We start from the raw sequence: 14,029 nt of genomic DNA, 5'->3' as shown, positions 1-14,029 counted from the left end.
CTTTGTAGGAGGAAAGCACCTGTTTAAGATATTTCATGTTCCTCCTTGCATCACAATAATTTTATAACTGCCTTGTTTAAAATAAATAAATAAATCCTTTTTTAAAGACTAGATTTTGTGTGTATGTGTATTTCAGAGAGAAGTGAGTCGAAAAAAGAAGTGGATCGATGCCTGTTTCTTAATGTCCCTGACTAAAGATCACACACCTTTCTGGAAGACATGCTGTAATTAAAACTAACCTCAGCACAAGGGCAGCCATTCCATGGCATATTTTCCACTAGAGGTCAGGCTGAAGGAGGTAATGATCTATTTTAGTTTTCAGAATCTCTGAGCAAGAATTACTAAACAAGTTTTGGAAGTTCTAAAATCAGTATTTAATTAATACCACTTTGTTTCACTTAAAGTGAATCACAAAGATGATTTTTTCTAAGCATCTATCAGCTGGACCTATTTAATCACGAGTATTTTAATGTATGTCAATACAACTTTTCAAAGGGCATTTGATGTGCTCTGTGATCTCAGATGAGAGTACAATGTTTGTAGAGCAATGGAAATGAGGAAGGTTTTTCTTAAATTTCAGCCTTGGAATGAAAAATATGTTAAAAATAATATAAAAAAAAAACAACAGTTTGATTAATAACAGCCAATATTCTAATCACTTTTTAAACACTATTCTTAAAGTCTTTATCTTTTGCTTTTAGAAAGGATATACACTACAAGCAATGTTCATCAAAAATCTAGACTGGAATAGCTTCTGTAAATAACTGGGAAGAAACACTGCTAAACACGGAGTAATACAGATTTCTGATGACAGTAATATTTTTCAAAACCCCAAAGTGATTTACAAGCCTAAGCTTTTCTTTTCCTTTATTTTGATGATATGCAATTCCAGAAGCATCAGATCACCTTTGTGAAGTAAGCACTCTGAAGGCAGTGCAGTTCAGACAGAGACTTTATACCAGAAATTCAAGGAAACATCCTATGTATCATTTACAGTTTTAAACACCTGTTTTGTTATTACAGGACATGAAGCCATGCTCAGATGGCAAGTCCTAGCTCAGAGCGCTTTGACAGTCACCAGCCCTCTCAGCAAATGATTATAGCACATCTATCTGCAGCCACAACCAAAGGACAAAGTAACTTTGTCTAAAAACACATAAGCATTTACTCACAGAGCTGAAATCTAAACCAAGGAGTTGCTCACATGTTTATACTTCTAAAAATGGAGCAGTCCATGAAATTCGCTCAGAGAGGAACCCAACTAACTGGGTCAAGATATGTCAGCTAGCATTTTAAGGTACCTTTTGGTCAACGATTAGAGCAACTTCAAACACGATGTACTTTAGAAAAGTAAGAATATAAAATGTCAGGAGTAATGTACAGAGAAAAGAATCTTGTAGTTTCTCTAGCTGCCTACAAGTGGTAGAAATAACAAGCATAAGGAACTAAAATGAAGTCTTCAGGGCACTGGTTTGACTCCTACATTCTGGCCTTTTTTCTACTTGGCTACTTTCAACAACTCAAAAGCAGTCTACCTGTCAGCAGCCAGTTGCTTCTTCAGTTACAGATTATCTCATTTAGTGATTTAGTAACAGAATCTGATAAACTCTGTCCTAAATTCCCATCAACATATTTTAAAAGGCGAAAATTTAATTTAGATCAGAAAATAAACTTTTTTTCTTTAGTAGTATACACCTGTACTACAATTGGCTATGACATAGGTACAGCAAATTTCTCTAATGCGTGGCCTGGAGCAAGGCAAGACTCAGGTGAAAAGAACAATTCTATGAGGTCTTCTCCAAAAGCAATTAATCCTATTTTATTATTTTGGCTCACAATGCCAGAGGTAGACGTTGCTGGTATGACAGCAGAGACTGAACTTTCCTACCAATGTTCCATCACATCTCACTGCTCATACGGCAGCAGGGGGGCAGTCTGACAAAGTGTAGACAACACAGAATTGTGTATGAAGCAAATATGTGTCATTGACTTCCTCCATAAGGAGGCTCATCAATGCTTGCTGAACATTTACAGAGACCCACAGTGAGGTGGTGGGTGGTGCATTTCAGCAGTGGTGACAGCAGTAGTGGGTCAACTCCACTGGTGCAAACTTTTATGAGTGTGGCATACAAGTTCTTGTTCATAGCGAATGAAAATGCATAGCTAAAGGTGGTGACTAAGTTGAAAAATAAGGTGTTGTAGCTGAGAATTTCCTGCAATAGTTGTTGTGCTGTTTGTAGCTAGAGTAGCTTCCATGGAAATAAATAGGAGGCATTACTTTCAGAGCAACCAACGTAACATATTTCCACATTGCTGGCAGCCAGAGATTCATCGAATCTGCTAAGGCAGATTTCACAGATTGAATGTGTACCCCACCCAGATGCACAGATGGTGTTTGTGGGAGCAAAGGAAAATAAAATATAAGTTTAAAATAAATGCAAGAAAAACACAGAATAATATTGAATTACTCTAGGTATTTCTAAGGGTTTCTGTTTATCTTTCTTACTTCTCACCACATAGTGAGTGTATGTTCAGGGCTTTGATAACAGCGAGCAAATGGAAGGGATTTAAAACTAGCTTTGTTTCAAATTTAAGAACATGGAAATAAAGACAGGCTCCAAGTATTTCTCTTTAGAATAAGGTTTCCACAGAAGCTTGATGCAAAAGGAGTTAAAAGCTACTCCTGAATATATTTTGCAAGGACAGCTAGGCTGCATAACTCCTGGTGGACAACTTGTGACATTTGCATCTCTTATCATGCCTGTAAATGAACTAAAGTCTGATTTTAAACTTCGGATCACACTCCTGTTGGATGGTTAAGATAAGGAGTATTAAACAACTGAATTATTTGAATGCATGGAACTTTACTTCCCTAGTGCAACTGTAGGCATACTAGAAAAATTCAAAAATTAGAACAAGAACCAATTTAAAACAATCATCAGAAAAATTTGAAATTAAGAGGGCAAAAGCCTACTGAGAATTCCTGTTGGAAAGTTGGTACTCTGTGTTTTTCATCCCACCAAAAAAGCACCTTTTTGGCACTAGAGGAAAAGACTAGCTCTTAGCTCTGCTGCTGAATTTGAAGTGGTTACCTCTATATGGTGGCTACTTTTCCATTTTTTTTAATGGATTGAAAGACAGGTGGTTGGAAGGAAGAGGCAAGCTACAAAGAAATGAGGAAAATACAGTTTTAGAAGTTGGAATTACAATATAAGGAGGCAGAACAGTCACGGGCAGACCAATATGAGTTGGTAAATTGATAACCATCAGTTTAGGCCTCAGTTCAAGGTCCCAGTCCGGTCCCTTCTCTAGCCACTACCAGCTCTCCTTGAAATAAGAAGGGCTGATGGGAAATGTGACATTGTTAAAATCAAACTACTCAAGATAGCTGGTCTTAACATCCTATTCTTCTATTTAAAACTTATCAATGACCAGCATACTAGATATAAAGTCTTTTCTAGGTTATTTTCTTTCCTTGAAATTCTGTGCTATCATTTAAGCCATACCTACGCAAAGAAACGAACAAGACCAGGAAAAGTCCCTTAAAGAAAATACTTCAAACTAACACATCATAGAAGGATATAAGCAAAGAGCAAAATTTCCTATCAGCGGCATATTTATGACTGTATGACATACAAACTAATTATATATTCACTTCTGAATTACTTGATATTTGCAAGTGTCACTCATTTTACGATGAATTTATTCAAAAATGAAAAAAAAATCTTCTACAAAGGATCTGCTTTATCCAGTCACAAAACCTATGTATGGTGTAACTTCCACAGAAATAATTACTTCAAAATTCCATCAGTGTCACTAAACAGAGTTTAACCCAAATACCTTTTTTTTTTCTTTAATCTATTCATCTGAGTGAAATGGAGCTACAACGGTTTGCATTTTTTAATCCCAAAGTGGATTACACAAACAACAATTCCATCAAAGATTTTTTACAACAAGCCTAGTATTACTGGCTACATCTTATTATTAAGGTAAGCATTCTTCAAAGAACTGTATGATTGGAAATCTCTTTCTGATACATAGTGACATTCTATTTGCCGGCTGCAGTTAGAAGTGTCAAAATGAAAACAAAAATTCAAACACATTTTTTTTCATCTTGTCTTTATTGATTTAGACTTCAGAGCTACAGCCAAAAATAGTGCATCTGTAGAAAATTACCACACATGCTATCAATACAGCATCATTGTATGTTTAGAATCATAAGCACTTGACAAATAGCAAACAGAACATTCAATCTAATATTTTGGCAGCACAGTCCATGAATAGGGAATACAGGAAAAGGGATATTTTTTTTTCTCCAAAAGGAAATATTTCTAAACAGGAATGAAAAGCCTCTGCTGAAAAATGAATTCCAGTCACTCTGTAAAACTTAGACAGCTCATTCAAAACACTAACCACTGGAAACTTTGCATGGAATGTTGAATGATATATAGAAGCTATGATTCAGCTACAGGTACAATGCTTTACTCAGCACTTTGTATGCCATTGAGATGGTAACTGCATACCCAACTGCCCAAGACAAACCTCTACTGGGCTGGGGAAGAGGGATCAAGTATGCGAAAGTGTGAAGGATCCTTGCCCCTGCGAAGATCCTAAAATGCAGCAAGGCCGTGGACAGATCAGGGCCACAGAGAGCATACAGCAGTCCAATGCCAAAAAATGGGACAATGTTTTCAAGGTCATTCAGGTGGCCTCTGGGGAAAGAAGCAAAATTGTTTTATAATGTTATATTTTGTTAAGTAAATCACTTCAAGAGCCTTTGTTTTTTAGCATCTTCAAAGCATTCTACTGTTAAGGCCCTAACACTACTGCTGGCATTCTCTGCAGTGGGAACCTGATTCAGACACTGAAACAGTTTCAGCGTGTTCACCTGACATCGTTCTGGTCTCTACTGCTGCACTCCACTCCACCTTTTTACACTTCTGACCCTCTGTCTGTAAGGTCATCATTTTTCTCTAGGATCTTAGTAACATTATGGACTTACATGAGGTATATGAGTGCAACTTGGTGTGCAAGAATGCATCAAAAGAAAGAATGTGACAGCTGGAATTTTCTTGCAGCCTCCTACAAATGAACATCAATTAACCAACTGACTGTGACTGCAACTACTGGACTTCACAGGCAACTGAAAAACAGCAGCAAAGGCTTCGAGTCTTGTAAAACTCCAGCCTGTGTAACTGAGACTCTGATGTAAGTGTCACTTCCCTAACAAAATAATTTGAGTCAAACGGTCACCTGGTCTTAAAATTAATATTGACTTACATGTCTTCTTGAAATTTACAAATAGAAAAGGATTACTCATCAACAAAAACTGCATATTTTCACTTAACAGTGAGCAAGTTAAACAACTAACAATTCCTCAAGCAATAGAGGGGGATAAAAAGAAAGCTCAGAACATCTTTACTGCATACTGAGATGAGATTCTTCTTTCTCAGATTTTAATCCAAAAGAGCCACACAGAAATACATTAGCCTTCACAGAACTACATCTGCAAGGATGCAATCTTCTGAAATCAGAGTTGATCCTTATCTTCTAGATCTTCTTAAATGGTGGTTTTAATGAGAACAGCTCGCTCACATTCAAACATTCAAGTTTTTGGTGTAAAAACTTGAATAGAGAACAAACTAAAAGCTTCATTAAGGAATAACGATAACAATAAGCATTAAGAGTATTAAAGCTTCCCTTGTTAGCACAAGTATATCAAGCACAATCTCTAAAGTTACAATCTTGGTAACAGAATGTTTTTGCCAATAGCTAAATAAAATTAAATATGCTGCAGCATTTAGCCCACTGAACTACACTTTACACTCTGCCACAAATCTTGCAAAACAAAACACACTGCAGGTTGCACACTGCCATACTATTATTAGCATTCTTCCAGAGGGCTGGTCAACTTTCCTATACAACTGATACATCAGTGAGTAACCCCAATTCAATCCAGCAAAAGGAACACAGGTTTCAACTCCCACACACTATCATTTGCCAGATTATGCCCTCATTACAATTCTGGAGTTCCACGACTTTAATATAATTTTATTCATTTTCCCCCTGTTATTTCCCTTACACTTTAATAAAAGATGTAACTATTGCAACTTATGCTCAGATTATATAGAAAACTGATTTATACTTACTATACACTGTTTCATACTAAATCAATGTACAATCATGTTTTACATCTCACTGCTTTTCCCATGCACTCGGGATATTATTCAACAATGAGATATTATAGCAAGACAATGAATTTTTACTTTTAGTGTGATTGCTGACCATTTGAATGTGGAACACTTTGTTCACCTGGACAAATTAGTGTAAAAGATTACTACATATTGCAACAGAGAACACATGCAGGCTTGCGAAACAGAATGTGATGAAATTAATTCCTTGTTTTAGCACTATTCTGCTACTTAAAATAATTTTTTAAATGCTTCAAGGCATTACCTGCGTACACGTTCAACATCTGCATCAGTCCGCAGGAATTTTTTAGCACTGTCACCTTTACCAAATGATGCTGTATCTTCTGGGTTGGCAAATGCCTGTTTCAAATCAAAACACACAAGTGATATTAGATCCAAGGATGCTTCTTCTAGTCAAGGCAGCTTGATACAAAGGTCACTCTTTCTACTAATGGCTCTATAAACCCCATATAACTTACCTGCATTTAAATGCATAGAAGACAATACATCATTGAATAGATTACTGATTTCTTGAACCTAGCCCAAGTGTAGCTTGCATGCTGAGAATTAAGTGTCATTTATGCATGTGGACAACACCTTCTTAGAAGATGTACAGATACGGCAGATGACTGAAGCAATGCCAGTGGGCTGAAGGAATATTGGAACCTGGAAGGTATAACTACTGCTTGTACCGTCTAAGTCTCCTTTTCAGTACTCTTGACCAATTATCCGACATCTGCATTCTATTTTGAACAAAATACAGTCTCTGTGGTCTACTAGACTCAATATTAAGCTGTGCTGAAGGTCTGGAGAACTATCTGAAATCAGCAGTAGCTCAAATGTTGTTCTACTAGGACCTCAGAGGCACTTAGTAACATCCAAAACAACAGCATAATTCAGCTGTTTTCTCTTTCACCCAGCAAGAATACAAAGCTGCATTTGAACTAAAGGACTGCAATAAATTCTTTGAAGCACACACTGTCTTGCAGAAGCAGATCTGGTAAGAACAATCAGAAATTTGGATTGGCAAATCCAAAGCTCTTTCAGCTCATGATCAAGTGTTTCCAACAGAAGCCAGTAACAGATACCTACAAATGACCAAGAACTGGGCAAACTACACAATGCCCATTAGCACCCTCTCCTAAACCAGATGCAGCTTCTGCATTATTCCGTAAACCTTACTGTACTTTCCATATGCTTATCTAGCTTAAGCATCAATCCATGTACACTTTTAGACTGCCTCTCATTTATTATTTTTTTTTAAATGACCTACATGAAATGGAAAGGCTAAAACAATTAGGGAACATAAAAAGCTTTAGAATTACTGGATGAAAGGGTTATAGATGCATAAAAATCTAACCCACATGCCCTTTTTGACCCTATTGGTTGGTTATTCACAACATGGTTTCACACCACATTTTATTTGCTTTACAAATTGGGTACCCTGGACACCAGCAGTGGAAAACACAGTTCTGAAAAATTCTTATTTAAAAAGAATAGAGATGATTTAGAAGGATATAATAAGTCAAATGCAACAGTAGGAGACAGTCTCATAATAATACCAGACAGTATTCCCGATTTCTTACCTTTCTCGTGATTCTGAAGTATGCAGTTACAAGGCTCATAAGCATCATTTTTAGAAGAACAATGGCTGCATAGGTAGCATAAGCACGGAAGACTTCATTGTCAATTAGCTGGGTCGATTTAGCCATTTCTCCGCTTCTCACTGATGACCTTTGAAAACTACTGAAGTTAGACTGACATTAGAGCAACCTAAAGTTCTGACAACAGGACTGATAGAATGGATTTGGTGGGGGTTTTTTTTAGCATCACTACACTGCAATGACAACACAACTTTGGCTCCCTGAAGAAAGTCATTTCAAACAAGTTTATTTTTCTCCAATTTACTTCCAGAAAGACATGATCTAATACCTTAAGATGATAAATTATATTACCATTTTATTTTTCTCTTCTGTTCCATTGGCTTATTAAACTGTCAATTTTAATAACGAAACTATCTAGTATAACACAAAATTTAGTCAAACTAGAATACTTCTCAAATAACACAACCAGTTACAGACCATCAGCTAAACTAGTGAATTTCCCTAAGCAATTATCAGGATATAAAGAGTGTGATGACATTATATATATATTATAGTGTTTAAAGAAGAAAATTAGTATTGCCTACCTTTTTTTTTTTTGCAAAATAATACTATAACTGCATTTCAGTTTTCAAACTAATCGCTGTCTTCCCACCCAGCAATAACTTGTGATCAAACTGAGTTAAACATGCATATTGTCCTTTGAGATTCAGTTCTTAAAAGTTGTTTTTAGCATGATTCACAGGCAAAGATTAAGTTGTAATGACAAAAAGCAGAGAGCTATTTATGCATTTATCACGGGAGGTTTAAGCTAATGAAGGTTCTTTCCACTGAGGGTGTAACAAATTCATGACCCGATGGAGGTGGTATCTTTTGTCAACAACATAAAGTTTTGAGGACTAAATGTGTATAAAATAAAAAGCGTGCCCCCTTGAACATTTAATTTGTGATCTGCACAGATTAAGTCTTCAGTCTCACCAATTCATCACACATTTAGTGAGTAGGACTGCATAACACCAGTATGTCTTAGCTCCCAGGTGTTTCATTCAACACCAAAATAAATGTACTTTTTCTGTCACGATTAACTTCATTATTTTCTTTTATATTTTAACAGTAGCCACAAAAAAATAATAATGTTATGTATAGATCTAACAACGTCACATTTTGCCTACAGCAAGGAGTCACTGTCAGCTATAACAAAAAAGAGAAACTGGACCAGCTGAGAGCTGTGTTAAGACTCTTGTTCAGAACAGATCCTTGGTGGGAAAGAGGGCAGGACAGAGGTAAACAGCAGCTTGCCCAGTGAAACAAACCTAGCCTTGCCAGAATAGGCCTGGCTGCAACGGTGGAATTTTGCTCCCTCCTTTATCATTTCCAGAAGAGTGGCTAGATCACTGGGCCAAGAACTAGGACTCAGGGTTATGGAACAAGGAGCACCATTCTTTCTACTCACACTGCAGTACAGCAGCAATGAAGACAACCAGCAACTCAAAAAAGATATTACTCAACAGTGAACAGAAATTCTTATTTCTAACTTTGTATCACAGCAAGGAGTATGCATGGCTTCATACGGGAGAAAAAAAAAGAAGAAAGTAAATATGTGGCTTTGTGCATTTTTCCATACTGAATTTGAAAGCCACACTGAAAATATATTCAAGAACTACGACGTAAAGTCATGAGAAGCTGTTCATGAGAGTATCCTTCACACCGGAATTATATCACACTTGTCCACTTTTATGACTTGTAGGGTTAGCATCTTCTAATTTTCCTCAAGCCCTGGCCTTGCTTTCACTATGAAAATGGAAGGTGGAAAACTGAAGTCAAAGAATTCATAGTTTTAACACCAGCAGAAAAGCAAAAAAATAAAAAACTCACACTGCACAACTGCACAAAGTGTAAAGGGATACATTTACTAAAACTGCCAGCAACCTCATCTGGAAGTCTAACACCTCACTGTAGCATGACCAGAAGTCTGGATCTGCTAAATGCACAAGCCGAGATCCCATGCACAGGCTCTTCAAAGCAGAGGGGGGAAAGATATTTCAGCTACATTCAGGTCCTCGCTAGAACCCCAACTATGCTAGCATTCACATCACATGTGATTCTGCCCCAGTTCTGACTGGCTGTGTGTTCCCCATGTAGTTGTCATTAGCTGAAGTTCAGCCGGGATGGCCTTTTGCTGTTCATTTGTTGTATCACCGCTTTTCAAACTGCCACAGCAAGTCCAGCTCCTTCACAACATATGCTCCGTTCTCCCCCACTGCACCCCTAAGCTCTGGCACCAAACCCACTCCTTCCATAACTTGCAATCACTTTTCCACAGAAGTGCCTTCAAAACCCAGAAAGGCAACGCTCAAAGCCACGCTGAAGTCACGAGGCCTCCTGCATCCCTATCATATCCGAGCTGTGAACTCAAAGCACGTTTAAGCTGCTGTAGGCCAAAGCGAAACTGTGCCCTTCTGAACATTCAGAGTCAGACAACACTCTGCCAGAGGAGAGCCACGGATGACCCCGGCCCGGCCCGGCCCGGCCCGACCACCTCTCCTCATGGCGCGGCCTTGCGGCGAGCTCCAAGCACCGGTCCGCCCCCTCGCCGTCCCCCGCCAGCCCCCAGCGCTCCCCCCCAGGCGGTGCCCGAGGAAACCCCGCCGCCTTTCGCGGAGCACAGCCCCGGGGCGGGCGCAGAGACCTTCCGCTCCGCTCCAGCCTACAGCGGGAGCCGCCATCACGCAGCGCCCACGCACCTCGCCGGGTCCACTCGGAGAACGCGCGCACCGCTACCAACCCGCTCCTCACGGCCGGACACTGCGCTTCCGCCCAGCCCCGGGGTCCGGCCCCGCCTTGCCTCGCCTCCTCTGCGCGGAGGCGGATCCCAGGCGGGCGCGTAGCCAGGGCAGGCGGGAGCGGCGGGAGCCTGAGGGTTGTGTGCTCACGCGAGTGGCTAGGGGCCGCATAGTTGTTGTTGGGCTGGGAGAGGCTTGGCAGGCCCCGGGGTGACCTTGCAGCTTCCCGGCAGACCCGGCTTCTGGTTCGTCAGCGGCCCCTTGCCTGGTTGACCCTTGCCGGCATTACCTGAAAGAAAATGGCAGGAAAAAGCAAATAAACCACAAAAAAGCACTTTAGTTTGAACCTTCACAGGCTTGAGGACTTATAAAGTCCTGGAGGGAAACCGAAGATAGCAACCCAAGCAGACTTCATTAGAGATGGAATCGCTGAGATTGGAAAAGACCACCAAGATCATTGAGTCCAATCATCAGCCCATCCCCACCATGCCCACAAACTGTGCCCCAAATATATACATTTCTTGAACACCTGTAGGGACACTGGCCCCACCAGTTCCCTGGGCAGCCTGTTCCAATGCATCACCACTCTTTCTAAGAACAAATTCACACTAATATCAAACTAAAACCTCCCCTGGTGCAAGCTGAGGCCATCACCTCTGGTCCTATCGCTGTTACCAGGGAGAAGAGGCCAATTCACACCTTGCCACAAGTTCTTTCCTGGGAGTTGTTGGGAGCAATAAGGTCACCCCTGAGTCTCCTCCAGAAAGAACAATCCCAGTTCCCTCAGCTGCTCCCCATAAGATTTGTGCTCCAGACTCTTCACAGCTTCATTGTCCTCTGGACACATATCAGGGCCACAGTGTCTTTTTTGTTGTGAGGGGCCCAAAACAACACAGTGCTTGAGATGCACTGGTGATACATGCATCACCAGTGCCATGTATGATGCACCATGTTCAGTGATGACACGAACTCCCAAATGGTCTCAAAGCTTACTTGAAAAACTACTAAAGCACCTCAAATCCTAGCACATTCTGTCCTTACTTTCAGATGGTGGATCTGAACTTTAACCAAAGGCAAAGTTCTTTCTGTTGTGAAACCACCAGTGCTGTTGCAGTTAACAAGCATTGTTCTGTTTTGCAATGCCAAACTGAAAATAAAGGAACTTCAGTGCTGGGCATCGGCTTCTCCTAACCAACTCAGCTGAGTGTGATGAAAGGAGGAAACCTGGTGTGCAAACCTCCCTCTGCTTCTGCAAAGAAAAGGCACTGTTCCCATGACACTCCTTTTCGTAACTGAAAGAGTGTTTGTGACTAAGCTCATGTAAGCTCATATAACAAGGATGAAGAATATGTAAACAGATGTACTCGGGTACACAATAAGGATTTCAAAAATAATCCTAAAGCTATGCATGAAGTAGAAACAGATACAACTTTCAAAGCTGCACCATTATTGAAAAACTGGTCTTGTATACATATATCCAATATTAATTGAAGCTATTTGAATGCCTCACGTCACATTAAGTACTTATGTTTTCAGACCTTCTATGTCTTGTTTTATTAACCATCAAACAGCAAAACTGAGTTGAGCAACAACTGTAGCTCATAAACTGTTTTAAATTGACTGTAAGAGTTGTGTTGAACAACCTTTGTTCCCAGCAGTGACACAGCAAATTGTATTTCAGTTGAAGTCAACAAAGCAAGTCATGTGAGTGTGAATACTCTAGGTGAGAGGGAGAATTTTGCAGATTTTCTTTTCCCAAGGAATGGATTTGTAAAAATTCTGGAAGTGTTTCAGCAGCTCATAACTGTTAACTCAAGGCAGAAATTTTATCTTAATAAATATTTGTATGCCACCTAACACAATACATCCCAATCACATGGTCTAATTAGTCTTATTATGATAAAAATATAATTATTTTCTATTAACTCATTTTTTTGCTGTTTAATACTCTACTCCTTATCTGAAGAACGTAAACCTACTAAGTTAACAGAGTTAAATTAAATCCACATTATTATACTTGTACAGAAAAGTTATTAATTTATTCATATGCATTTCATAGAATCATAGAATCCTTAGTTGGAAGGAACCTTTAAAGCACATCCAGTCCAACTCTCCTGCAATGAACAGGGACACCCATAGCTAGATCAGGTTGCTCAGAGCCTGGTCCAGCCTGGCCTTGAATGTCTCCAGGCAAAGGGCATCAACCATATCTCTGGGCAGCCTGTTCCACTGTCTCACAACCCTCTCTGTAAAAGACTTTTTCCTTATATCCAACCTAAATCTACCTTCTTTTGGTTTGAAACCATTTCCCCTTGTTCTGCCACCATAGACCCCGCTAAAGAGTTTGTCCTCTTCTTTCTTTACAGCCCCCTCTTTAGATACTGAAAGGCCACTCTCAGGTCTCCCCAGAGCCTTCTCTTCTCCAGGCTGAACAGCCCCAGCTCTCTCAGCTTCTCCTCGTAGGGGAGGTGTTCCATCATTGGAATCAGTTTGTGTCCCTCCTCTAGACACGCTCTAACAGGTCTGTGTCTCTTCTGTACTGAGGACTCCACATCTGGATGCAGTACTCCAGGTGAGGTTTCACCAGTGCATAGTAGAGGGGCAGGGTCACCTCTCTCGCCCTGCTGGCCATGCATCTTTTGATGCAGCCCAGGATAAGTTGGCTTTCTGGGCTGTGAGGGCACACTGCTGGCTCATGCCCAGCTTGCTATCCACCAGTACCCCCACGTCCTTTTCTGCAGGGCTGTGCATTTCATTGCCCAGCTTGTATTTGTAGTAGAGGTTGTTGCAATGCAGGTGCAAGACCTTGCATTTGTCTTTGTTGAACCTCATTACGTTCTTCTGGGCCCACTGCTCAAGCCTATTTAGGTCCCCCTGGATGGCATCCCATCCCTCAGGTGTGTCCACTATACCATACAGCTGGGTGTCATCTGCAAACTTGCAGAGGGTGCACTTGATCCCACTGTTGATGTCATTGAAGAAGATATTAAAGAGTATTGGTCCCAGCACTGACCCCTGGGGGACACCACTCATCAAGACCTAGACCTGGAAATACCAGAATGCCAGGAGAAAGACCATAACATATAGGTAGGATTTAAAGAAAATCAGAAATGCAGACAGAAATTCTACAAAAAAAAAAAAAAAAACAGCACCCTTTCCTTTGGATTTCACATTTCTGTTTTACGAATTCTGGAAATTTAGGGGAGGGAATGGTGAGGGGAAGCAATGAGGAGGGGATGATAAGAGGGGGAAGGGAGGGGAGGGAGGGGGTAAGTAGTTTAAGGGAAGGGAAAAATAAAGAAAAGAAAGAATAGAAGGCAGTATTTCTTGCAAACTGACTGTTTAAGAGTAGGAGGAAGAGGAGTCTAAATAGAGTGCAAAAATGGGGCTATAGTCAGTAGAAAAAAAAAAAGAGAACTTGTGCTCAAGGTATATTTTCTCTTAAAAGTTCAGT

At 40.1% G+C, this 14,029-nt stretch overlaps 1 protein-coding gene across 9 annotated transcripts; it reads right to left on the bottom strand.

The window, feature by feature from the left end:
* Positions 1-934: 934 nt before the first annotated feature.
* On the bottom strand, positions 935-10,617 carry MGST1 (microsomal glutathione S-transferase 1). Of its 9 annotated transcripts, none has more exons than XM_046939302.1 (4): positions 10,482-10,617; positions 7,778-7,937; positions 6,457-6,551; positions 935-4,712 (listed from the first exon to the last, which is right to left on the bottom strand). In XM_046939302.1, exons 2-4 carry the CDS (start codon positions 7,901-7,903, stop codon positions 4,466-4,468), a joined length of 468 nt encoding a protein of 155 aa, XP_046795258.1. In that variant the 5' UTR covers positions 7,904-7,937; positions 10,482-10,617; the 3' UTR covers positions 935-4,465. The 9 variants fall into 9 exon arrangements, with proteins under 9 accessions (XP_046795258.1, XP_046795261.1, XP_046795273.1 ...); XM_046939305.1 differs by having other exon boundaries at positions 7,778-7,934; XM_046939317.1 differs by having other exon boundaries at positions 7,778-7,925.
* Positions 10,618-14,029: the final 3,412 nt, after the last annotated feature.

Source organism: Gallus gallus, chromosome 1 (assembly GCF_016699485.2).
Source record: "Gallus gallus isolate bGalGal1 chromosome 1, bGalGal1.mat.broiler.GRCg7b, whole genome shotgun sequence".
Classification (NCBI taxonomy): domain Eukaryota; kingdom Metazoa; phylum Chordata; class Aves; order Galliformes; family Phasianidae; genus Gallus; species Gallus gallus.
Note: the sequence above shows the minus strand (reverse complement) of the source record. Positions and strands in the feature narration are given on the sequence as shown.